General features: G+C 34.6%; 2 protein-coding genes across 2 annotated transcripts; both read left to right on the top strand.

The window, feature by feature from the left end:
- Positions 1–8963: 8963 nt before the first annotated feature.
- Positions 8964–13985, top strand: LOC118196330 (uncharacterized). The gene is made up of 3 exons (XM_035367764.2): positions 8964–9181; positions 11225–11316; positions 13686–13985. Exons 1-3 carry the CDS (start codon positions 9026–9028, stop codon positions 13867–13869), a joined length of 432 nt encoding a protein of 143 aa, XP_035223655.1. The 5' UTR covers positions 8964–9025; the 3' UTR covers positions 13870–13985.
- A 6838-nt stretch (positions 13986–20823) lies between these two features.
- LOC118196329 (uncharacterized) lies at positions 20824–25447 on the top strand. Its single transcript, XM_035367763.2, has 3 exons — positions 20824–21003; positions 23272–23363; positions 25146–25447. The coding sequence occupies exons 1-3, from the start codon at positions 20869–20871 to the stop codon at positions 25333–25335; spliced, it is 417 nt and encodes a 138-aa protein (XP_035223654.1). The 5' UTR covers positions 20824–20868; the 3' UTR covers positions 25336–25447.
- Positions 25448–26886: the final 1439 nt, after the last annotated feature.

The following is a 26886-nucleotide window of genomic DNA, read 5'->3' as shown; positions in this document are numbered from 1 at the left end:
ACAGTAATGCAGAAGAAATGGTAACTGATATTTTACATTAATTCTCTTCTTTAGACTCTTGAAGGATTGTTTCTTATTATATTATGGCATACACGAAATCGATGTGTATTAAAAATTTCTTAATTTACTGATTATAAAATAATTTCTGAGGTTACGCTATTCAGCAGTGAGCACATCTTTTAAATTTGAGAATCAGTTGCGTCAGTTAAAGTTTCAAAAAGTGATAAGACATGGCTCTACTGAAGAAAATCTTTAACAGTTCTTGGACATTTTCAGATTTTCCCCCTTGTGAAAGACACATCAAACAATATTTTACAGTGCCAAAGATGCCTATTCGTGATCATTAAATTTAATATTAACAATTAATTAATTAATTGTTACTAAAAGGGTTTCAAAGTTTGTCATTTTTCTTTCTTTTTATTGAAACAACGAAATCGAGATAAATTTAGGTTTAAAAACATTTTACCATACATGAAATGAGCTGATGCCGAAAATATTTCTTCTCTCAGCGTACCAAACTAACGCATATATCTTTATAGAAAAAAACAAGAGCATGTGAAAATTTTTTATTTCGAAATTTTTGTTTGAAAATGAAAGAAGGAAATATTAATTTTTTATGTAGGTTCCGTGCACTGTAAAAATTGGGGGAACAGGTAAAAATAAACAAATATTTGCTAAATTTCTGAATGACTACAGTGAACAATTATGAGTACAGTTTTTACTAGCGCTTACGGAAACTAACTACATTTCTCTGGTGTGGCAAGAATGTAAATTCTGCAAAAAATTTTTACATACAAGTTGATAAAAAATTAAGGGCACTGGGAAAAGCATTCCTTTTTGGGAAGAGTCCAATAAAGATATTCTATTTTAGATAGAATTTCAATGTTTATAATGTCAACTGAAATTTAACAAAATGACATTGAGATTTTAATGATTAGTTAAAAATGAAAATTAAGGTTAAACCAAATGTAGAGCATACTCCTTTCTAAAAACTTAAAAAATACGCAGACACTTCGGATGAATTCGAGCAGGCTTACTCTATACCGCAGATCTAATGTTATGGGTACATTCACAAAAATTTGTAACGTGGCATTTATTTGACAGAAACTTCAGATAAAGTCTACTAGATTTTATTATGACCAGCTAATTGTGCCTGTCCTTAGCATAGATCTTGAGCACCTAATAAATTTTAGTAAGAATTCACCAAGCATTTGTTCCAGTTTTGAAGTAGAACTTCTGTGGCAACGAATTTGAAGGTCTCCCACCCATGTTTCCCCTTCCTCCAACCACTCGAGAGGTCTTTCGTTTCGAAAGTATTTTAAGCGCCCTTTCATCGCGAAGGCATAATATAGTATTAAAAACCATATATGGCTTTTCCAAGTTCCCAACCGTCCCCAAGGCAATGGCAAGTTGTTTCTCTTACAGGGAGGTCTTCGTCGAGATTTTCTCATCGTAAGATGAGTACGATCCAGTTTCCTTTAGAAATAAGGCATCCCAGATTGGAGTTATGAACCACTTGTACTCTGCAATATGAAATATATAAAAATGCAGTAAAGGAAAAGTATACATCTGATGTCGCAGAATGTTTCGTATATAATCAGAATTGCTTATCAGATAGTTCGATAAACAAAATGACCGAAAACTCAAATTTTGGCCTTAATCTGTCAATTTGTAGGAAAAAATTTTAGATGTTAGTATTTGAAACCTAATAATTAACTTCTAAAGAAAATCTTCCAATTTTCTCGAAAAAAATGTGTGAATCAGCTTATCAAGAATTACAAAATAATAATAGAATTAACTGCTAATACTCTATTCATGAAACGAAAATTATTTTTTTAAATCCAATGGTGGGCAATTGCCTATTCAGCACTGGCCACTCCTAGAATTAAAAGTAAAATTAAATTGTTAAATATGGGCCTTTTAACCGCCACTGGCGAACCCTGTGATGAATTTAATCACCAAAAGCGAACTCTCCGACGAAAGTTTTAAATTTCCATAAATCTTTAAAACAGCGCTGCATCGCTAAATATATTTAAACTTGCATATTTTCAATTTCCCATTCACATTGATTTAGTCAATTATTTTAACATTATTTACATCTAAATAAGAGAAAACGTTTTGTACCTATTTTGTGTTTTGCTTTATTTCCAATAACTTCAAACTTTTTATCGAAAACGCCTCCTCAATTTGTCAGTAAAATGGTAATCTGCACTTAAATAAACTTCAAGCCGACTGAAGGAAAAGAATACAATAGATTCCAGCAGGGTGGTGTATTTAATTAGGTCAAAGCACAATAGGGCTATCTGCCTAAGAGGAGGGATGCCTTTGTGGAGGACTTTCTAGGGGAAACTGGCTCGTATACACGTTACGCATGGGAAAAACCACGAAAACGCCCATGCAGCCAGCCCATTCGTGGGATTCGAACCTCGGACCGAACTACCACTGTTCAGCGACTTTACCTCTCGGCTGCTGGTGGGCCTAGATTCCAGCAGGGAAAAAATATTATGTTAGTGTTAACAGCTTAATTCCTGAAGAGGAAGTGAGTCGCCCAACCGATATCGTGGTCAGCGTCGCTGACTGCGGTGCCCGGGTTCGAATCCCGGAGAATGCATAGATTTTGTAAATGAATAGTGTCGGTGCGGCATGGCGGCACTCTGCGGAGAGCCGGAAGTCCTCTCGTGTGGTTTTGGTGGAAGGCTAGAGAAGTGGCAGAGACCCTCGGACCCGTTCCCCCCCCCCGGGTCAAAATTGCGGGCGGAAAGGAGCTAAATCGTACTGTCACCTGAATAGTGCTCAAGGCTATTGCCAACGGCAGGCGTAATCTAGCGCTCCTAGCCACGAGGCATTTTCGTGGGCTTGGACTGACTGCAGTCAAGATGATTTTTTAAGGTCTAAAAATTAAGTCGACCACAACAGAGGAGGAATTAGAATTTTAATCAAAAACTACTATCTTTTTTTTTGAAAGTATAGATACATACAGTGAGATTTAGATATTGTTTTAAATTATACAGCCAGGCACGGTACTTGCGTATTATACTGTGAACAGTGAACGGACGTCAAGCAGTGCCATTTAACGTCAGTTATGGATGAGCCTGCGTCCCAACACGCTGTTAACATCTGCGCTTTTGTTTGAGTAATCTTGACTGATTTTCAATTAGTCTTTGTTTTTATGAATAAGAATGTAAATTAACTGTTTTTCCTTGACTTAAAAAAAAAAGAGTTTAAAGGGTGCAGAAGCACTTTTATGACTGCATTCCGGTTCATTTACTGCTGGTGGAGAAAATTAATTCGTTGAACGGGGGAAAAAGAACAGCTGGATATGGCCAGCAAATAACATTAGAATTGAACAATTAAATAGAGGAAGATTTTGAAGATTTTACTCATAGCTTTCTACACAGAGCTTCCAGTAAAAACGGAAGGCCTAACAAAATAGTAAAAATCAAGGAAACTTTTCTACCAAGCCCTAAAAACGAAGCGGTATTTGGTGTTTCTAAAAATATAAAAATCGAAAGAAAATTTCTGATTACAAAGTAGTAGAAAATAAATCCACGTATTTTCAGTTCTGAAAAGAACTTGATAATGCATCTAAAAGTGAGTTCATAGACTTTCGTCAAATAATGAAGTTTGAAGACTTTTTAATCTATTAACGGGATTATAAGGGAAAAGGATTATTGGATTAAAAATTTCAGTTTATTTTGATTATGGAAAAACACAAAATGACTATCTGCCTAAGGTAAGAGATACGTTCATGGAGGACTTTCTAAGGGTTTGGTTTGGGTTACTTAATTATGGCAGAGCACGCGAGGGCTATCTGCCTAAATTAAAGCATGGCTTCGGGGAGGAATTTCTAAGGGAAAGTGGCTCGTATTACATATGAGAAAAACACGAAAACACTCATGCAGCCAACCAATTCTCGCATGGTCAGAACTTCAGTGTTCAGCGACTTTACCTCTCAGCTGCTCGTGGGCCACGGAATCAAAGGAATTTTGCCATAATATAAGAGGGAAAAAACAGAACGAAATGTTACTTACAATGTATCCAAAATGAATTTAGGGCGGGTAGACATTTTTCAGCAATTTCATTAATGGGAAAAGAGTTCGAGAAAATGGCAGGGGGGGGAAAGCCCTCTTCAAGGCTTACATTCACTTTTAAACGTGGAGAAAAAAATGAAAACTTTCCTTGCAAATCCATCCATCCTGATCTTAATACACTTGGAACTGCATAAGGTCTTGCAGATCTGAAATTTATATTTCTATATATTTCGCTAATTGCAACTAATGCAAAATAGATTACTGCTTTAATCATTATTTAATGCACTTCATCTGTACTATAAATTCAAACCGCAGTCAGCGCATTTATTATTATGTCAAGTATGTATTGTCTATATAGCATTAAAATAACTACAGTGTAAAACATCTTTCCGCAGCAAACTAATTTCCAGTGTGTGTGTGTGTGTGTGTGTGTGTGTGTGTATGTGTGTGTGATTATGGCAAAGCCTCGAGGGCTATCTGCCTAAGGGAAGGAATGCCTTTGTGGAGGACTTTCTAAGGGAAACTGGCTCGTATACACGTTACACATGGGGAAAACCACGAAAACGTCCATGCAGCCAGCCCGTTCGCAACTAATTTCCAGAATTTCTTGTATTCTAACTTAATTTTTCAAAAGTTGTTGATCACTTGTGTTTAACTTTCCGTTTTCAATTACCGTGTGCTGAAAGCCAAAATATGTATTTTTCACGTATTACCTATTCATTCATTATTTTATAGTTTTGTTGCAAGACTCGATAATTTTCATTATTTTCATATATTCAAAAGTTTCAAAATTTTTGTAAATATTATATGTTGCCAAATAGAGCTGTATCGTTTATTTTACTATTATATATTTATAGATGAGTAGATTCACTTATGGTTTTTTTCAGAAAATTAAGAGTTCAAAAACTTTGGAAGAGTCAGCATGTCAGCATGCTTTCGCATTTAAGCGATTGTTTTTGAAACGAAACGCAGCCTAAAAATGTGGTTTGTTTAATTTCGGGTTGTTTAATTTCGGGGTCCTCGGGGACTCCTCGAGGACCCCGAAATTAAATTTTTAGTCCTCGAGGGCTATCTGCCAAGGGAAGGGATGCCTTCGTGGAGGCTATGCCGAGGAAAACTGGCTCATATACATGCTACACACGCAGAAGAAACACGAAAGCGTCCATGCAGCCAGCCTGTTTGCCTGAATTCGAAGTCCAAACCGAAAAAGCAGTGCTCAGCGACTTTCGTGCTAGGCCGCTGATAAGCAGATAAGTAAGGAGCAAAAAAACTTTCAAATTTTCTAATCAGACCTGTACGCTTTCTAGAAAGCTTTCTCTGGCATTTTACTAAAATCCTGAGTATACAAATATTTATGATTTTGTTTTACTACAGTGTATAATTCATAAGTTGTTACTTATTTTAAGATAAAATGGTATTAAATTTTCTAACAAAAGATGTGATAAATAGTAAGCTACACAAAAATTAAAATTCACAGACTTTTAAATTGCAAACATACGTTGCAGTTTGGGAGATCAAGTACAAGTATTGTAGGATTAAGAAACCAAAGCCCTTTCACATATTTAATAATTTTATATTGTTAATTGATTGCTTTGAGAAAATTGTTAGTTGTACTTGCTGTTACAGCGAGCGGTGAGCTATTATTTACAGATAACGTTTATTCATGCTATGCGTACTGGTTTATTTAAATCATGATCGATCTTAAAATACGGACTAATTTCTGTGCTCTAATTTATAATCAAATTTGAATTTTGAGCACTTTTAACTTCTCAGAACTTAAAAAAAAATAATTATTTAGCATGTGGTTTAAGCTACGGTATTTTACGGAACAAATCTGACGGAAGAGGAATTTACGGGATTCTGTCGGGAAAACCGTGGAATTGAGAGATTAAAACCTACCTAAATATATGCATGTTCTTAAGAAACGTTTTATTAATTTGAAATTTTGTATTAAAATAAATATATATCTACTTGCCAAATTAAAGCAGTTAAAATATTCCAGGCCAAATTTACGAAATTGAAGATTGGTGCCGAGAATGGAAGCTTAATGCTTCCAATTAATGGAAGCAGACTTCAACTGCTTGAGGTAAGAAGACCAATCGAGAAATACAAAAAGAACCTTATTTATTTAATGAAGAAGTATCGAATAATCAAAGCTAAATATGCGTGGTTATCTTTTATTACAGTCTTAAATGGGATTAACACAACAATTACGCAATCAGTACAGTCTCACGTGATTAATCTGGACCTTAAAGAATTTCATCTATAATGAATATGAGACCTATTTTCTGGTATGCCTCCCCAGCCTGGGCAGCGGGTACCTCGACATATACAAATAAACTGCAAATTTTCCAAAATAAATAGCTATAAATCATCACTAAAGCTTGCATTTTCATCAGAAATTAGATGCTGCATAAGGACTTAAAGTTCCTCTGGTTAGCGAGCACCTCAGAAATACTAACGAAGCATTCTTTACTAAGGCAATTAATGCTTAGAAAACCTGTATGCTTAAAATACCGAAACGCCCGTCCCTGTACATTACCCGTCCGTCTTTTTCCTATCATCCCCGTCCATTAGCGCACAAAGAGGTTTGATTTCACATGACATCCTTCCTACTTCTTAACAAAGAAGCTTCCATTAGACTTTTAGGGCAAGCTGTCTGCAACAAACTGATGCAATGCATTTGGGAAAACTGCATCTGCTACTGTATAGCGTAGAGAGAAGGAAGAAAACAACATTGCAATCTCGACCGATTCGGGTGGTTTTGGTCGTTTGAATAAAGATACTCTCGGCCGTTTTGGCCTATAAAAGGTTAATAGATATAGTATAAATTATTCATTGATAATCAATTACGTAGCACTGGAAGAGGATGGGTTTATTAGATCATTCGCTGAGGACCTGTTAAGTGACTATAATTTTGCTTCCTAATTAGTAGCTTGTTTTACCTACTTATGCCGCCCAGACGGGAACTAACAGCCGTACCGAAGGGCCTGGTTCGAATCCCGGAGAAGGCATGGATGTAAATTGTTTTTTCTTTCAAAGGAGATAACGGTGGCCGTCTATTAGGTGCCTCCACAATGAAATGACCGACGCTTCTGATTTTAGTATTACAAAGCCTAAAGTGGTTAGTGTCTACCATTAAAAAATATATACTTATGAATATTTATATTCTTTTCCATGTTCTAATTTATAATTCATAAACATTTGTACATAATCTGATTAGTAAATAGATTTTTTTGCCTTGCCTTTTGTGTTATTTATCTGCATTGCTTTCTTATTCTTGAGAATTTGGATCTCTCTGCAGGATTGTATACTGTGAATTTTTCATGTGAATACTCATATTACACATTTTTGATTTTATTTCTTGACTCTGCCTGTCATTAATGCGGTTTTTATTGCATTTTTGTCACACTATTGTGTCATTTTTTTGTATTTGAAATATTACCCCTAAAACAAAGTCATCACTGCATCGGCATAAAGGTGTCTACTCTTCCTCCATTTATTCTTTAGCGCATTCATCTATTCGAACTTCAAAATCATAACTCTTGAACCAGTGAGGGCTTGGTCCATAGGATTATACATCTACACTATATCCATTATATATCCATATATGTGCCAAATTAGACATAGAAGAGCCGTTTAACCAGGATTGTAGTTACTGACGCTGAGTGCCGTACTGAAGGGCCCGGGTTCGAATCCTGGAGAAGATATGGATGTTTATAAATGTATAGTGCCTGTACAGCATGGGGGCACTCTAAATATGCGGCGAGCTAAAAGTCCTCTCGGGAGGCTGATGGTGGTAGGGAAGTGGGGTGGGAGGCTTTTGAACCTGTAGCTCCCATCGAATTTGGTGTCAGACCTGAGCAATGTCGTACTGTCACCAACATGGTGCTCAAGGCTCTTGCCAACTACAGGCACAATCTTGCACTCCTTGTCTCGATAAATTTCGTGGGCTTGCGGTGATGTTACTCTCAGATAAAAGAGATAAGTCACAACAACACGACACACAGACTTCGAAGACATTTTTTTTATGTTCATCAAACTAAAATGTAGAAAATAATAAAAATATTTAAAGTAATTTTATTATATAATTATAATTTTATATAATAAAATATTTAAAGTAATTTTATTATTTTAAATAATTTTATAACATAATTAAAATATTATTTTATGCTTTCATTTCTGTTACATAAATCTCTTGTAGTTTACAAAGAGAGAGAAAATTAAAAACTTCTTATTAGTGATATTTCTGAGTTTGTTGCCGGGCGCCGAAAACCTTCGAGTCGTCCCTGCTTATTATTAAAGACTTCAGCTCCGTATTTTTAAAAAAAATTATATTCTATTTCAAAACTGGGAAACTTCAAATTTGTCACATAACTATACACAATAAGTATTTATACCGTTTTTAGTCTTAATTTATGAAATCATGAATATGAAGCCACATTAAAATAGACCTAAAACACTTTTCGAAATTCATTACAAAAATCCTATATTTTTACATTTTTCATATGTCTTTCAGATTTTGTTTCACATAGGAAATTGTTATTAAGATGCTCTAAAACTCTTCTGGCTAAGGTTAATATTTATAATTATTTAAATAATACGAATTTACCGAATAGAACTATTTGTAGTAATAAACTTAGTGCAATTTGCTTATATTCATTTTAAAAACATTAAATGACTCAAAAGTAATTACTGTCTTTAAACAAAAAACATAAGCAGTGTTTTGATATCTTGCTTCAAGATTCTTCTCAATTCCGTCTAACTAGTGAAATATATTTACATATCAGTTGTTTTGATATCTAACTTCAGTATTCTTCTAAATTTCATTTAACTGGTGAAGTATATTTACATACCAGTTCGCCAGGCAGCAGTATGCATAGTTTGTCATTTGCGCAACTATTAGTTGAAAAAGCTAGAGTATAAAACGAATGCGGTTGTGTACTGATGTGCCTTTGTATTATCGAAGTAAGACTGAATTTAGTTTTTCCACGATGAAGATGATCGAGCTTGCAATTTTAGTAGCAGTTCTATGCTTTCCTGCTTTTGGGAGCAGTTCCTTGGATACTGACACTATTGTTGACGAAGAATTACCTGCTACTATTTACGGCGAACGACCCACTACGGCTGCTCCGGATTCGACGACAACAGTAAGAATTGATGAAGCTTAATCTCTTAATTATTTACAGTTTGTGTAATAGTTTATGTTTAATACGGATAACTGTTTCATTTTAAATTCTCTAACTATGTTGAAATTGTAAATTTTGAAGGCCAAGTCTATTATAAGAAGCTTTTCTTAAATTAACTCGCTTAAAATTCAAATACGAGTTCTAAAAGTATGAAAATCTATTCTTATGGCCTGACCATATTTATGGTGGACTATAGTAAAGGTAATTTTTTGTTCTCAGTGTGGCTACTGAATTCAATATTTTTAAATCCTGAAACGATAAATTTTTTATGTATAGAAGAAATGCATACTCCTTAGTTCAGTTTTAAGCGTTGAACTTAATCTCGCTGTTAAATTAAACATTACTTAATATCTAATTTACTAATGAAGTAAATATTAAATTTTGTTAAAGGAATAGTCTTAAATTCAAATTGTACGTCGTTTTTTGTTGCAAATAAGCTTTAGTTTTGTTCATACTCTTAAAGCCCTTTAATAACCGGTAAGCATGTTTATAACCTGAGGGATTTTCATAGCTTACCTTAAGCTTTCCTTTTGATTTTGTTGAAACTATTTAAAGTAGCTTGTAACTGGCTTTACTTTAATTTCTTAATTAAATTCGGATTTTAGAATTATTCATAAAGTTCAGCGTCTTGCTCTTCAGAATGTCTAGAATACCAGAAAAAGGCGAATGACCAGTGACTCTGCTTCTAAAACTAGAAACAATATTTCCCCTCGAATTTCTCTGCTGAGTAACCTCTATTATTTTCGTATTCCCCCCCACCCAGTTTCAATTTTAATAGGGATCTAATTGCTATAGAAACTTCACCGTAAGGTATGTCTTATACCGAGTTGTGGAGTTAACGAAATTTGTGTTTAACTAATTTAAAACCTTTTTTGATTTTCCTAACCTGTCAGAATTCAATTTTTAACCTGGAGATGTTCATTTCGTCTCCGACTGTTTGCGTTTCCTTCGAACTTAAACGTCCTTCCTATTTAGGTTTATTTATAATTAATAACTTAATTAGAAATGTGCTTTCGGGTAAATGGATTTCAAGGATTTAACTTTAAATTCCATTGTTGATGTTGCCTCTTTTAAGCAATCGTTTAAATCCCACCAAATCTCCTTTAAAGCCCGGTAATGTTTTCAGATCCAGCGGAGATAACTATAAATCTTTCTAAAAGTTTTCGTGTTCAAAGTAAACTTGAATTCCAATAAACCAAAGCTCTTTTCCTTGCCCGTCGTGTAAGTCGCCGTATGCAATTAAGCTATCCAAATCTAGCAAAAATAAAATGCTGCATCGTAGGGTTTAATATTCAACTTCTAAGTCTATTTACATCACTTGTAAATATCCGAAGTTTTACTGTGTCTTTCATTTTTAAAACTTCCATTTTGTTGCTTTTTTAATGCGAATTTCGACGGAAATCAATAGCTGGAACATAGGCAAAAACTGTGTTTACCAATTTCTTTTCTTGGATAAATATTTTAATTGAACGTTTGCCGCGAGTAAAATTCTATAATAAAGAACTTAAATTTGTATGGTTAGCGACATGCCGAGATACGGAGAATTCAATTCTAATATGAAAAACAACGTACAGTTATTTACGAGAATCTTCATTCCTACGAATGGGGATGACGGAATTCTTCAATTCTATAGAATAGCTAGAAAATCGCGAGTAACTTCATAAATAGGTTTATAAGGTACTTAAATTTCGGAATAATTCGAAGAACTAAAAATTGGTTGAGTTCAACCCATACTCAAGAAATGGGTACTTTGTAATACTTCAGAAATGAGGATAGGTAAACTGATTTTGTTAAACAATCGTTGCTAATCTCAAAACTTCGATAATAGAAATAAGCTTTAATATATGTACAAGATGCGGTAAGCGATTTCTCAATTATTTTTTATAATACAAGAACGTGCGTTTAAAGCTGATGAAAATACTGGTGTCCATAGTAATTACAAATGGAATCATAATTAACCCCAGTTTTTTTTCTATTAAAACTTAATTCATTCCTCCTTTGCAGGCTCCCAGAGCTATTCCCTGCTCAGGCATACCCTGTGGTTATACAATTTTCCAAGTTTCGACAACAGTTTCGGAATCCTTCGTCAAGAATGAGTATGTATATTGTAATTTATTTTTTCTACTGATTATTAAGAGATTAAAGGCAATTATCAGCTTTAATATTTAACGAAGAAATAGTTTCAATACTCCTACGTCATTCTGAATCGGATTGGAAAGAGTTGTCCTTGACATCAAGTATCGTAGTTAATATTTGAAACAAAGGTTTACTGTAAACAAAAATTTTCCTAACAGTTGGTTACGTTCTCAAGTAAAAACTGCTTCCAAATAGTTAGAACGAAATTTTAACACTGTACACAGTGAGTTAAAGTAATGAAGCACAACACACTTATGAAAAGTTTACATTTAAGGTTTGCACCCCTTCATTACAAGCCATAACTTTTAAAAAGTGACTAATGTTGCATAAGTATGGAATTGTTAACTCCTGTATAAACGAGAAATCAGTGGTCAAATTATCTACTTAACCGGAAATAGTATCTCGAGAATAATGTTCCGCTTTCTTTTCTCTTAACTTTAGTGTTCTAGGTATGAAATTTTGACTTAGTTTCCTTCATTTTTCACACTGTCCGAGGTTTTTCTTAAGTTCATTTCTGTTGAATTTCAAATTTATCTTGGAGATAATATCTGCAAAGGATATTATCTCCAAGATATGAATATTTTAACATACTTCTTAATCTGAGTTTCCTTGGTTTGTTACCTTTCATAGGTTTGGTGCAGATAGATTCAACGTTTTGTAGTGCAAACACATATCAAACTGTCTAAATAGAACAGAGGTCCGGATTTCGCCAAGGCATTTTGATCATAGGAATTCTACTTTAAATATGAGTATAGGGACCTTTGTCCTGACAAAGATGACTAAATATGCCAGTTTTGAGAGCTGTTTTAAATTTGTTTCAAAGTATTTGATTAGATTTTTATTTTATTATCACTAGATGCACAACTATAACTCGAGACAGTTTGGCTACTTTCCCATATTTTACTGAACTCGCAGGTTCTAAGAGTTCAGCAAATGGTTTGCTTTCCGTTACTCCCGAAAATATAGTTTACCTTCATTTACAAATACATCTGTTCTAAATTTTCAGATCTTTAATGTGGGTTTCAGGTAATTGTATTCTTTCCCTTAGATTTGTTTTACTAATAAACATATTTATCCTAGTCTTTCGACTATGAAAGCCATTCTTAACTTCAGCAGGATTGCTACATATTCTTGTCTTATAAATTCTAAATCGCGTGATTTCGGATCTAATATTTCATGGTGTATTTCGGTGAACCCTTAAGTAGTACAGACCTGCTCTTGTTTCCGGATTTCTTTCATGTTATTTCGAATTTATGTTGCGAATAAAATTAACTTGCATCTAATAACCTATTTTCCTCGGATGTTCCCTCCCCTCGATTTCAATGAAGGTTTTCAAAATTAGTTTCTCCCATTGATAATAAAGTGCTTCATCAATCATTAACTTCCCAGTAAAACACATGGAAGTATTTTAAACCTGGAAATGTCTGACGAGAACTGTGTTATTGCGCTGCGCCAGTATTTGTCTTTAATTTCGTACATGGATAGAATATCTAAATTTCTATTGGCGTTAATTTTATTCTTATTTTAGCAGAGAGTATTCGCCATATTATTGAATGGTGTTTAAATCCATTTAGCATAGGATCGGAACAGTGGCTAAATTTTTATATTTGACTAGTTCGGATAAAAATTCGGCTGAATATTTGAAGTTTTCTAAAGTCTTACCTTTAGAGTTCATCTGTCTTTTATAACACAGCTGGCGTGCGGTTATAGAAAATCTTCAGATTACTTCCTTATGCCCTTGTAAAAGTTCTACCATTAGAAATGGGAACGTGCCATTCATTACGAAATTACCTGACCAGTGGCGGAGTTGTTGACTATTGAATACATGGAGGAAAGAAAGGACTTGCTTCCTACCTCCATGATTGAATACTAGGTGGGGGTTGATCTCCGTTCGATCACAGGCAAACGGGCAGCTGCCGTGGTTAGTTCCCCGTCTGTAACTAAAATGAGACAATCTTTTTGGAAAGTCCTACACGAAGACATCCCTTCCTTAACCTAATAGCCACAGTGTGCTTCGCCATTCGCCACATTCAAGTAACTTAACCATTTCGAAATTCTCTAGTTGTAAGTCCTTTTATAACCGAATCGGGGTTTTGCATTTTTAATTACTTCTAAAATGGTCACTCATTCGAAACTTGGCTTCTCAGCCGTCCATTTTAAAGAATTTCGCCCACTACAAGAACAAATCAAACTTCTAAAATCTACAGGATGTTGCGTAGTGTTGAAGTGGCCAGTAATAGTGAATGTCGGGGGAACAGCTGAAATCTGTTTTAAATTGGCCACATGATTTGACTGTGCATGATTAATGTGATTTTTTTTCTTTTCACAGCTGTGAGTGCGAAACAGGAACAAGATGTTACCTGAATGCTCTTCAAGGCTCGGCGTATGTGTACCGTTGCTCTCAATTTGGGAACGAAACTGATCCCGTCATCAACCAAGCTACTGTGCCGGTTGAATTTCCTGCCCAGACTGGTAGCCGAATTCTTCGAAGGATCTCTATTGATGACCAATAAGTCAATGATGTTATCTACTGGAAAACTGTTGCTTGGATATCGTCCACGATTTGATTAAGACTTTTCATTATAAATCGTTCTTAATGTTTAAGTTCAATAAATTTACTTGTTATATTTGTGAGCTTTTTATTTTGAAGTGAAAGGATAAAACCTGCCAACGAAGTACACAGAACGTCAAACCAGAATGAAGTTTGCTGTTTAGATTCTATGAGCAATACTGAAGCATAGTTAAGACCACCCTAAAAAATCTGAGCTATTTAAGCAAGTTATTTGTGTAATACACGGTAAGATGACTGATTTCTGAGGTAGCCTCTGCAGGATTTTAATCGGTGCGGTCATTAGATAAAGGACGTTTTAAAATTAAACATTAAAAAGGACCTGTTTCGATGAAAACTTTATATGAAGCTTTTAAACAACTGCATTCTTTACTTTCTAAAATTTCCTGACATCTAACATCTCGGACATAAGTATCGTAAACATCGGATATTAACATGCCTAATAACTTCATTTCATGGTGTTTGGTTATACAACGTGCTCTGAATAGTTCTCTAGACGTCCATGCACCAACAGATATTTCGCAAATAAATCCACAAAAGCTTTCAGCCTCGGTTAATTTCTTCGTTGTCGAATTTCTCTTAACGTAAACGCATTTCTTAAATTATTTCGAGAATTGAAGTATCAAATAGAATGATTCAAACTGTTTGTTTAAATGACCAACACTCCTATACGACATAACCGTAATTATCAATGGAGATCATAAAACGGGATCGTTTTCGTTAAATGACATTTTGCTAACCCAGATTACCAAAAGCGTTTTCAGATATGAAGTAGCTTATTAAAGTTATAATGAATCTGGGGAAAAACTCCCTGTTCTCTTGATAATAACTAAAGGACTTTCATCTCCTCAAGTACTTTATGGGGCTACTTCCTGGCACTCGAGCGAGCACTTGCCCGTAAAACTTACTTAAGCACGTGAATTAATAATAGTCTTTCAATGCAACTATAATAATTGGAAGTTTAAAAGTAATTTCCAGATTGTGAAGCTGTAAACAGAACACGCATTACATGGTAATTAACCATGCATTAATGTAAATGTAATACCAGGATGGAATTAATTCTTGATATTTTAATCGAAGAAAGTGCTAGAACGGAACGATTTGAAAACATGTAGTAAAATTAAAGATGATGCATTATTGGTGGGCTTAACTGTAGTTATAAGTTATCATACGTTAAGTATATCCTATATGTGGCTATAAGTTATCCTGTATTACGTTTTCGAACAGGAAATGTGAGGCCCACTAGTGATAGAGCGGTAAAATCTCTGCAGACTGGTAGTTCCGACCTTGGCTGGATTCTAGTTAAACGGGCTGGCTGATTTTTTGCGGTTTTTCCTCATTAATGTTTCTTAGAAGCTTAATGTTCTTGCAGAGAGCCCTACTGTGCTTTGCCGTCATCAATTAAGCCACAAGCTTTTAACAGGAAGTGCTAATAGTTTAATGTTGCAGAAGCAAACCCGCTTTTAAAAAGATGGCATAGGTTTTTAAACGACATACTGTTGTCTGAAATTATGCAACGCTTTTCCGTACTGCGCATTCACTTAATTGTATACGTTTTTGACGTGTATGCTGTAAAGCCAAGAGTCTCCTTTTTTCAGAAATGTCGCTACCGCGGTTGGTATGTTTTGTGAAAAAAAAGGGGGGCCAAAACTTAAAATAATTGGCTCCAAAATCTCCGTAAATTGGCAAGAAAACAACTTTCACCACCAACAACGAAACCTTTACGAGATTTGCAAGTTCCAAAATGTTTGTCTATATCCTGCTCACTCGAGTATTGAGCGATATTGCTAATTGCTTAAGCGCAAGCTGCATGGGCGAGTTTTCAGTATGGATATGGATAGCTTGGTTTTTTGATTTTGCCAAAGCACGCGAGAGCTGTCTGCGTATGACTAGGAATGCCTTCGTGGAAGACTTCCTAAGAACAACTAGCTCGTATACACGTCACATAAGGAGAGAACCATGAACGCCTATGCAGACAGCTCGTTCCCCGGGATTCGAACAGGATACCCTCGAGCGAACTACCAGTATTCAGTAATTTTACCGCTGGGCAGCTGGTGGGACCCCTTTGGGTAACGCTGAAAAGAGTCTGTTTAAATAGACGTCTACGAAGCTACTATTCCCTCCGTCAGATGGCTGTCACTTGCTTTGCCCAAATCGAATCACAACAATTTTATTGTCATCACCTGTAATCATTTTGAGAATACATGTTATTCACAAAGACTTAGATTCTCCTTCAAACATATGGCATATATATTTCAATTTTAAGTTCAACATACGCTTTTGGATGCTTACATCAACTAACTTTCTGAGTACTGTATTTATCTGCAAGTACGTACCTATCTAATAGATGTTATTGCAAGGCACAAAGATGGAAATCTGATTATTAGTTTAACACATTCCATACACTTGCAATAAAGCTATGAAATATTTTAGTTTCCCTAATTTTCGCTTCTTAGTCATCCATGAACCTTCTGGTCCCCTTCTAAACTTTGCATGTTACTAAAGCTCTCTAATATTTCATATTATCGTCACCATACACCATTTGCAATAACTGCAGGCCCACCAGTGGCTAAATTGAAATTAATAACTTAAGAAAATCTTCGTCGCTGGTGTTTCGTCCCAAGTGTAGAACCAAGCACATAGACTTGATCTATGGGCATTTGCAGGATATTAACCATTTGTAATAAGAATACAAGCCAGTTTTCCTTCGGATGCCTTCCACAAAGGCATTCGCTTTCTCAGATAGATAGCCGTTGTGTGTTTTGCCATTATCGATTAAACAAAGAAAAATTTAACAAAATGTCTAGTACTTTAGTAGAAAATGTTCCGATTGCTCTGAAGAATTTTAATACGGTGCTCTAAATTGCGTTGCCCATTTTTACTCCAGAATTCATATGTTGATTATAAATTCCTTGCCCAGTAAATAATATCGGTTTGAAATTTATGCACTTGTTAGTCCATATGTGTTCACACACGAGTATTAAGGTGGTACTGATATAATACAAACGTTAAGGCGATAACAAGTAACTATTCCAGAAAATAAGTTGTTTCCTCTTGCAGAGAGTTTCCCATCGCTGTAAACATACAGGCATTATTCCCATCAGATTCGATGATTTTTAATAGTCTGATTGTTTATTTAAGTTAACTGGATAGAAATCCTAGTGTCAAAAGTAACTAATGAAACAGATTTCAAAGAATGACAGGATTCGGATTAATTTTTGGCATTTTGGTGAATGTGATTATGGTAAAGCTTCAATGGCTATCTACCTAAGGGAAGGGATGCCTTCGTGGAGGACTTTTCTAAAGGAAACTGGCTCGTATACATGTTGCACAGGGGAAAAACACGAAAACGCCCATGCAGCCAGCCCATTCGCGGGATTCGAACCTCGGAACGAAACTACCAGCGTTCAGCGATTTTACCGCTCTGTGGCTGATGGCCTTTTCGCGTTTTGAAATTAAAAGCGAATTTTTTCTAGAACTCTGACTACAGAATAGTCACAAGAAAAACTAATATATGCCGTGTTCATTGTTATATCGGAAGATTTGGAGAAAAGATTTTCGGATTACAGAAAGCATTAATTGCATTTCAGCTTGGGTAAAGACAGGCAAACGAAACAAAGGTTAGGTTATTCGAATATAGCAAAGCACATGAGAGCTATCTGTCCAATAGAAGGAATGCCTTCTTGTATGATGTTTTAAGTAAAACTAGCTTCTATTTACGTTACATATCAGGTCAAACAAAGAAAAACAACCATGCAACTATCCCAATTCCCTGGATTCGAAACCGGATCGACTTACTAGTAATCATAGACTTTGCCGGATGACTGAAAGGTAGATGTGTATCATGTATTTTAGACTTAAATTGAATATTTTCTTAAGAGTGGGTACAGATTGTGCATTAGTTTGTTCCTTACGTAGGTCCCGTGATCATTTCAGGTGAGATTTCGATAAAAAGTGTCTCCTAAATAATTAACAAAATTATATTTATAATTAAATTTTCGATGTGAGATCTCTAACAATTCAAATGCAAGAGTTATTAAAAAATCTTAATAAATTGAAACTGTCATGTAAACAATCAACAAGGAATTTTGAGATATAAAAAATACCCATATGGTAAAAAAAGTACCCTTCAGAAAACTTACCCCATATAAAATGTACCCATCTGTAAAATTACCCATATGGACGGAATAAAACCTTCAAGACAATTTTTTGTCATCAAGTGCAAGCATTTTGAGAGTACATGTTGCTCACAAAGACCCATATATATGCAATAGGTTTGAAACAGAATCTTTAACAGCAGGAGAATATATTTCAAATTTTGAGTTCAACGTACAATGCTTTCGGATACTTACATCAGCTAATTTTCTGATCTTTATGGGCACTATATTTTACTTCTAATCTGCAAGCACGTGCATAACTAAAAGAAGATATTGCAAAATACAAAAACAGAAATCAGATTGTTAGTTTACACGGCATGCAATTGGAATAAAACTATAAAATAAAACTATCAAGTTATAATTTTCTTTAAGATAAACACGTTTTTGCTTGGTGTCAACTTGAAGTAGCAAGCGTAAATTTTCAAATAAGACAGATCCAGTCAAAATTTCATTAAAATATATACTCCTTTTTCCTTCAAGCCGATGATCAACCAAAGTTTATTTCACCAATACTTTTAAGTAAGTTCGAATATGTCGCTTACAAATATCATTTACTTATAAACGCAATGAAGATATCAAATTATCTTTTTTTAAAGTTGAATCAAAAATATTTTGAATGGTGATTGCTTTCAAATGCTTATTTAGAGGCAATGATTTCAAGAAAGATTTCAAGCGTGATTTCATAATGTCGCATTTTGAATTTCTTCTGCGAATGCAATCTCAGTATTTGAAAACATCTCGTTTTTAAAGGGGCCTTGTTAATTAATCCCTTCCTTTGAGTTAATCTAACTTCCTGAAATTTCTAGAAATACCATTTAAAGACTACAAAAATCATATTCACAAAATTTACGATGTCGACATAGTAGATATGAATATATTCAGATTGCATATTATGCATATTGTTATTATTTCATATAATGCATCATAACCCGTCTTTCATATTATGCATAAAGTATGAGCGGAAAACACCATTCGCCCGATGAAATTAGTTGGAGGGCTTGCAGGTTGGTGCAAGACAATTCGTTACCAAAGGGATCAAAACCCCTGTAGAAGATGTTGGTCTGAACGCCGGAGGGTTACCACAATGGCAGACGATCGCTTCCTGTTACTACGTGCAAGATGCCGTAGATCACTTAAAGTAAAACAGCTGGTGTCGCATTCCTATGATGCTGCAGGACGGCCCATGTCCCGCCAAGATTTCATGAAGGTGGCACTGTGCGTCCGATGACCTGCGGTTTGTGTTCCTCACAGCGTGGTTGAATTGGGCCTGTGAACACTTGGACACCAGAGCAGGCGAGGGGCAACGTACTCTTGACAGACGAGTCTCGATTATTCAGAACATTTTTCGAAGAGCAATGATATGGCGAAAACCAGGGACACGCTATCGGGCACCAAACAACATCGAAAGAGACCATTATAAAAGAGGAGGCTTACAGGGATAGCAACGAACTGCCACACTGATTTCTGATTCCTGGTGGTTCTGTCACAGACCACCAGGAATCACATTGCGACGAAATTCTGCATCCTCTTGTGTATCCTTTCCACAACTCCCGCGGTCTGCTAGATCATATAGGACACATCAGTACGATGGATAGCAGGTCGCAGTGTGCCACCAGGTACTCTCCACGAGTTCCGACATGTATTACTACAGGAACGGGAGCTACTATTTTAACAATCAAGAACACTATTGAAAGCTTGTCTCGTCGTTGTCAAGCACGCATTTCATCTAGGAGAGCGGTTCTCAACCTTTTGACTAACACATACCATCTAAACAAAAATTGAAAACCTTTAGTACCACCACTACAAAGTACTACTACCACCACCACTCTTGAACAAAGCTCAGATCACATAAATTTAAGAGTGTTAGAGAAAAAAACTCAATGAAGATGTTGGGGTTTTAATTTTTGAATTTAATAGTTAAATATACTTTGCTTCTTTGAGTACCACCAGTTGAGAATCCCTGATCTAGAGGGTATCACAACCGTTACTACCATGATGTTTTCGTTGCACATTTTTCTTCCGACCCATTTGCTCTTTCGCGATATGATCGTCGTAATATATATGTTTTTGTGTGCCTTTTCTTATTGTTGGCTATGGGGTCTAGTAATGCTGCACTAACCTCTCGGATCTATTTCCCGCATAGCCATTAAATAGTTATTTTTTTATTCCGTGTTTTACTTTTGTTGCTTATTTCTTGCGCAGAAGTATATATACCATAACATTCATACCGTTTAAGGTCTTAATTATATTCACGAAATCCTAAAATATGAAAATCTATTAGAATAGCCTGTAAACTTCGAAATTCATTACAAACATACTGTATTTTTACATTTTGGATCTGTTTTCGTTAAAATTTTATTTAATACAGCTGATCTGACATTAAGAGTCTATAAAACTTTTTTGGCTTAACTTATTGTAAATAATCATTCAAATACTATGAATTTATCTAACAGAATTTATTGGTAGTAATAACTTTTGTGAAGTTTGAATACATTCATTTTAAAAATAATAAATGACCCAAAGGTAATTGATATCTTTAAAGGAAAAATTATAAGCAATGTTTTTATGTCTAACTTCAATAGCTTACAAATTCCGTCTAACTGGTGACGGAATTTGTAAGCAATTTTGGTGAAGCACATTTGCATATCTGTTTAGAAGGCAGCAGTGTGCGTAGTTGTTATCTGCGCAGCAACTATTTGGCGAAGAAATTAGAGTATAAAGCAAATGCCATTTCGTGTGTAGTTACGTTTATGTTATCGCAATAAGACTGAATTAAGCTTTTGAAGATGAAGCTGGTAGGAATTACAATTTTAGCTGCAGTTCTATGCGTTCTTGCTTTTGGAGACGATTTCTGGGGAGATAATGATACTATTATTTACGAAGAAGAAACTACTACGGCCGATCCATTTTCGACGACAACGGTAAGAATAGATGGAATTTTCATTCTTAATTGCTTTACAATTTATGTAATAACTCATCGCATACGGATAATCGTCACAAATGTAATCCTTTTTATGCTGAATCCGTGAACATTGGTATCTTCTATATATAACTTATTTTCTAATCGAGGGCTCTACGAAAAGTTAACTTGCTTTTTAATGAAGTAATGGGAGTCTATCACTAAACGTAAGATAAGAATCTTTGGAAAACTTAACTTTCTTTCTCTTCTAATGCAAACACTGAACTCTGGATTATTTTGAAGGCATTACAGCGAAACATTTCTCTGTATTTACTCAGTCAAACATTATCCTTTCCACATTTCAAAGCTATGAATAAAAAATGTGTAATTTAATACTGACGTAAATCGTAAGTTAAGTTAATGAACCTTAAATCCAAATTATACTTTAGAAAAAGCTTTCAATGTGATTGTTTTAAAGAACTGAGTGATACTGGTCACTTACTGTAAAAGCTTACTCGGATTTCCTTTAACTACTAAATGTAAACTGCACTTAATATTATGTGATGTGCGTTCCATGTGACCTGAGGCCCACCAGCGACCGAGCGGTAAAGACGCTGAACACTGGTAGTTCGGTCCGAGTTTTGAATCCAGCGAACAGGCTGGTTGCATGGCCGTTTTCGTAGTTTTTCTACATGTGTAGCGTATATACGAGCCAGTTTCCCTTAGAAAGTCCTACACGAAGGCATCTCTCCCTTCAGGCAGATAGCTCTTGTGTGCTTTGCCATAATTGAATAATCCTAATCCATGCTAGTGGGGCAGGTCTAAAGAACTTTAATGTGATGAATTTTAACTTTAAGCTTAACTAAATACAGCATTTTGTATTGTAATGTATGTCGCATAACGGAGAAATGTGATCAACTGGTGCACATGCAACTGAGGTTTGAAGCATTTAATATTTTACCTCAACTTTCTCTCATCCTTTGTGAGGTTTTTGTAGTCAATTTAATTACAATTTAACTGTAGGCATTAAATGCTATAGTAATTTGCTTACGAAGAATCTTCTTTTGCAGAACTATTGAACTAATGCGCTTTGCCGTTACACAACATAAAACTGAGTACCTCTTTAATTTTATCTCATTGAAATTGCATTTTACCTACAGAAGTTGACTGTTTCCCACTACTTGCTTGCACTCCTAGTTGTCCCAAAGCATTTCATAATTAGTTTTAATACTAATAATTTAGTTATAGAGGAGTTTTGTGGTAAATGTCTTCTATTCTCTTAATCTCGCTATGCATCATTCATACTGACTTCCTCTTAGGTGAATAATCAAAACATTATCAAACCTTATTGAAGCCCAGCGTAACGGATGGCTGCATACTTTTTCAGGAGTCTCTCGTAATTAGAGTAAACATGGACCAGTTCCATTTAAAAAATAAGATTTCCTTTTACTTATCTGGAAGCTGTAGTGTTCGTCTTATTCAATTAAGCTATCGAAATCTGCCAACGTTGAAAGGATAGTGTTTCTCATTAGATTTAAGTGTTTTTATTTTTAACCGAGCTCTAAAAACGTCCTCAACTATGATCTCGTATAGGTATCGTAAATCCGTACGGGATGTACAGAAACATTCCTTGCTTTATTTTTAATATTCTGTTATCTTGACTTTTATTTCACATTAACTCTGCTTACTAGCTTGCTCTTGTCTTTATAAAACCTTATTTAAAGAAAATTAACGTTTACAAGGGCAACCTTGTTTCAATAATGAATAAAAATTTTAAATTTCTTAAATAGACAAATCGTCATTATTGGCGACATATACAGATGCTTAAGATTAGTTCTGTTTTAATAAAAAAAACAAAGGCCATGTGTTTTTGAATTTTTTATGCTAATGTTTAGTTTCGCCTAAAAGTAATTACGAAGCGGCTAATAACTTGCTTAATAACTATCAAAATTGATTTACAGAATTGGAAATGGAAAAAGGAAATAGATTTACATAAATCATCCAGAATGATGCACGGACTTAAAAATTGTTTATTCAATCCATACACGCAATTAAATATCGTTAGGAAAGAGTAATAAGCTGGCTTTTTTTTTTTTTGAAGAAATCGGTTTTTAATCTTAACTGATTTTGTGAATGAATGAACTTTAATAAGAGGCAGTAATTGACTTATCCTGAAATGTTTTAGATTATCAAAAACTCGTCTGCTTTTAAACCAACTGCAGTATGAATAATTAACTACAAGGGCGATAATGTGTAAATTAACTAACTTGCTTTCCTTTTTTATTTTCAGGTTCCCACTGTTAATCTCTGCTCAGGCATACCGTGTGGCTATGCAATTTTTGAAGCTTCAACAATAGTTCTGGAATCTTTTGTAAAGAACAAGTACGTATAATTTTTTACCCATTTTATCGACTGCTTTGCGAGGTTCATGCGAAACCATTTAATTATAATTATTCTCACTTCTAAATCGGACTCTAATTAATTTTTCTTCAGATTAATAGGAATTATCTGAATTTAGTGGATACTTGAAAACGGTCTTGCTTAAAATAACAACGTATTCGGCATAATTGGACCAATTTACTACATAGCTTGAAAGTATTTCGGTGTGGATTCTTAACGTTGTCGTTGCCGTTTTAAAGCTACACCACAAGAGAACAAGAAATAAGTTTAAAGGAATATTTTTTCGTACAACCATATTTAGGGCTATGCAAAATCAGCGCCACACAATTTACGAAAGGCTAAAATGTTTTAATGTTGGAACCCCTTTTGACTTCAGAGTTTTCCCAGACTTATTTCACAAGATATCGATATGTTCGTTTTCGCTTTCTGTGGGGAGTTTTTCTGATGGTTAACTTCTACTGAAAGTGTTAAATTTAATAAAATTCATCCCAAATGTGCTTCGGACTTGAGATCTAAGCTTTACGTAGGCTTTCTGATTATGAAGAATTTTCTGCAATTTGCTACAAATATGAGCATTGTTTTCCATCGTAGCCCTATATGTTGATTACATATTCGGTCCATTTCTTGTGAGCTTTGTATAAAGTTTTGCTTTAAAACATTTTTTTTTTTGATTTAATAAAACGCGGATTCATTGTTGCAAGTACTGGTACAGTCCCAGACATCTGTATATTTCCGCCATGTCTTATTGAACGAGTGAAATACTTAATTTCCAGTTCCATATTGGATTTTTGCAAGTGCCATCTGCTTAACACCACTACCAAAAATACTGAATTTACTTTATTCTACAAATGCAGATTAATTCTAAATTGAAAGTTTTTAATGTTGGTCTTTACAAACTCTAATCATGTCCTTGATTCTCTTTTAAAAGCGGTTTTATTCTAGATGTTCACGTGTAGAAGTGAAGTTCTTAGAATAGTTAAGTTTCTTCATTTCAGTAATTGATAAATTTTCATTGAGCCTCGAATCAATTTTACTGGAATGATTTGATTACAAATATTTTTAATGTTCCCTGTCTTCTTATAGTCCAATGCTTTAGATGTGCTGTTATGAACAAGAGATTTGCTTATATTTAGTAGTTCGTCTGTTTTCATTCCAATGAAAATAAGTTCCCGTGTCACAGAACTGCCAGTCTTTCATCCCTTGTTAAAGTGGTTCATCAGCCATTAAAATGTTTTCTTGTGAAAACCTGGAGAAAGTAGTTGAAGTAGTTTGACTTGAAGTAGTTTGTCGTAATTTATTTTATCACGTTTAGTATAGCAATATCCTAATGCCTTTGTCTTTAATTTCGTATTTTAGCACTGGATTTATTCACTGAAAGTTTAGCATGCTATTTAAACCAGAAAACTAAATTTACTTTTGGCATAACTAAATTTGCCCAATATTTGGGAGTTTTTCTGTGAACCAACAGCTTTAAACCAACAGACATAGCTTCCATAAAATCAGCATAAACTCTCTTGCCTCGTATAAAGCTACGGTTTCTTTGTTGGAAGAGTTTCCATAACACAATCGGTTAAGTTATGGACTCGAATTATTTTGAAAGTGGGGAGCCCTAAAAATATTCTTCCAGTTTTAACAAAGATTCTTTGCTCACTGTAAACTAAACTGTCGGGAACATAGGAAGAAGGTGGGAATTTTATGAAAGAGTTAAAATCTTTAATATGCATGACATTTTTCTTCTTTAAATGTGTAAATTTCTTTTCGCAGCTGCGAATGCGAAACGGGAACTAGATGTTATCTGAATGCTCTCCAAGGTGCGACATACGTGTACCATTGCTCGCAGTTTTGGAACGAAACTGATCCTATCCTCAACCAAGTTTCTGTGCCGGTTCAATTTCCTTCCCAGAGTGGTAGTCGTATTCTTCGGAGGATATCGATGATCAACAACGACGAATAAGTGTGGTGCTGCCTACTTGGAAAACATTGCTTCAGTACTGTCAAAATTTGGCTTTAAATATAAATTGGTCTTTACACCAGTTTAGTTTCAATAAACTAATTTACCTACCATACTTGTCAGTTTTTATTTCAGGATATTATAATTAAGCAAAGAAATTTTACAAGTTTTGTTGAGGTTTTCAATTTGTAGAACCGCTTGCAAGAATTAAAGGGAGGCCTATTTGAGTATAAATATTATATGCATTCTTTAAACAAATTGCATTTGATTTCGATAGTTTTTAAATATCTTTGACATGAGCAAATAATGTTTTATGATTTCCAGTTTTACCAACATAGGCCGAACACATTTCTATAAATATATGCACAACTTTACTTCTAGGAAGAAACTTTCATTAGTTCACTTTATGTAGAAAAATTTCAGTGACAGTTCAAAATTAGTTCGGTGAACAAAGAGCTAAATAGAATGATTTGAAACTTGTTGACTACTTGGTATGTATAAAAGAACACTGCAAGGAAATCCAACCTACACATTCAGTAGTGACCAAAAGGCGTAATTGGGTACATTACTGTAAAAATCCTTTTGAGCGTCTTGTCCAATACCGCAAGATTAATATTGTAAATATGACTTTTCCTATAACAGAAGTAACTATATAAATTTACAGAAACTTTTCTTAAATGTGACTAAATCCATAGATTCCTTTTACAGTTTACAAAGTTTTACAGTTTACGAAACTGCCTTAAATTTAAATGCAGATCAGAGTTCAATGCGCCACAGCGAACGACACATGTATATCCTTAATTTGGGAACTAAAAATGTTTTAAGATTTAATAAGTATTATTCGCAAATTCATAATAGAAAGTATCCTGGCCTTTCGATTAAGATGCGGAAAGAGTGCCATTTCTTTCCTGTCTACCTTTATAGTAGATCGAGTAATGATGTTTAGACAGCAGATATTAAACTTAAATATCTGTGTCTCAAACACATTTTGTCTTAGCCTTGAAAAATTTTACTACTTGGTGTTAGAAAAACATTAGTCAGGAAGACTGAATTTTTTTTCCTCCAGCAAAACTTTGTTACTTAGAAATTAACCAAAGCGTTTAGTTGACGAAACAAGGTTCTTGTATTAAACGGTTGTCACAGAAAAGTTGGTCAAGGAAGCTGTGAACTCCAAGAAAACCTCGATTGTCTCAAGACACATGAGTCGTACGACTTGAATCTTGCATGAACTGTACAATACTTTGCTTTCGACTAAACATTTAGTACTGGATTTTATATGCAACAAAGTACGTTCACTTACACTTAAACTTGGTCTCCAGAGAACAGACTTAATTCTTTAATGACTATATACTTGTGTAACTGCTTCATTTCAATAGCGTGCAGATTCTGAACAGGGTGTTGATCTTTATTGTTCATTTACCTGTGTTTTCTATTGTAAATTTCATTTATCTAACTATGGTTTTCTACTTTAAAAGTTTTGCATTTATTGTTACCATTTTTGTTACTGTAGGCGGCTGTCAATTACTGTCTTAACTATTCTGAAAAATCTTAATA

Source organism: Stegodyphus dumicola, chromosome 2 (assembly GCF_044657685.1).
Source record: "Stegodyphus dumicola isolate Sdum_Otavi_A_Nest chromosome 2, ASM4465768v1".
NCBI lineage: Eukaryota > Metazoa > Arthropoda > Arachnida > Araneae > Eresidae > Stegodyphus > Stegodyphus dumicola.
The sequence above is the reverse complement of the archived record's forward strand: the minus strand, read 5'-3'. Positions and strand labels throughout refer to the sequence as shown.

Bases quoted from the DNA above. Each gene is read 5' to 3' on its own strand.
- LOC118196330 (XM_035367764.2), top strand. From the start codon at position 9,026: ATGAAGATGATCGAGCTTGCAATTTTAGTAGCAGTTCTATGCTTTCCT. The intron at 9,182-11,224 runs GTAAGAATTGAT...CCTCCTTTGCAG, and splicing joins CTCCGGATTCGACGACAACA to GCTCCCAGAGCTATTCCCTG. The intron at 11,317-13,685 runs GTATGTATATTG...TTCTTTTCACAG, and splicing joins GAATCCTTCGTCAAGAATGA to CTGTGAGTGCGAAACAGGAA.
- LOC118196329 (XM_035367763.2), top strand. From the start codon at position 20,869: ATGAAGCTGGTAGGAATTACAATTTTAGCTGCAGTTCTATGCGTTCTT. The intron at 21,004-23,271 runs GTAAGAATAGAT...TTTTATTTTCAG, and splicing joins ATCCATTTTCGACGACAACG to GTTCCCACTGTTAATCTCTG. The intron at 23,364-25,145 runs GTACGTATAATT...TTCTTTTCGCAG, and splicing joins GAATCTTTTGTAAAGAACAA to CTGCGAATGCGAAACGGGAA.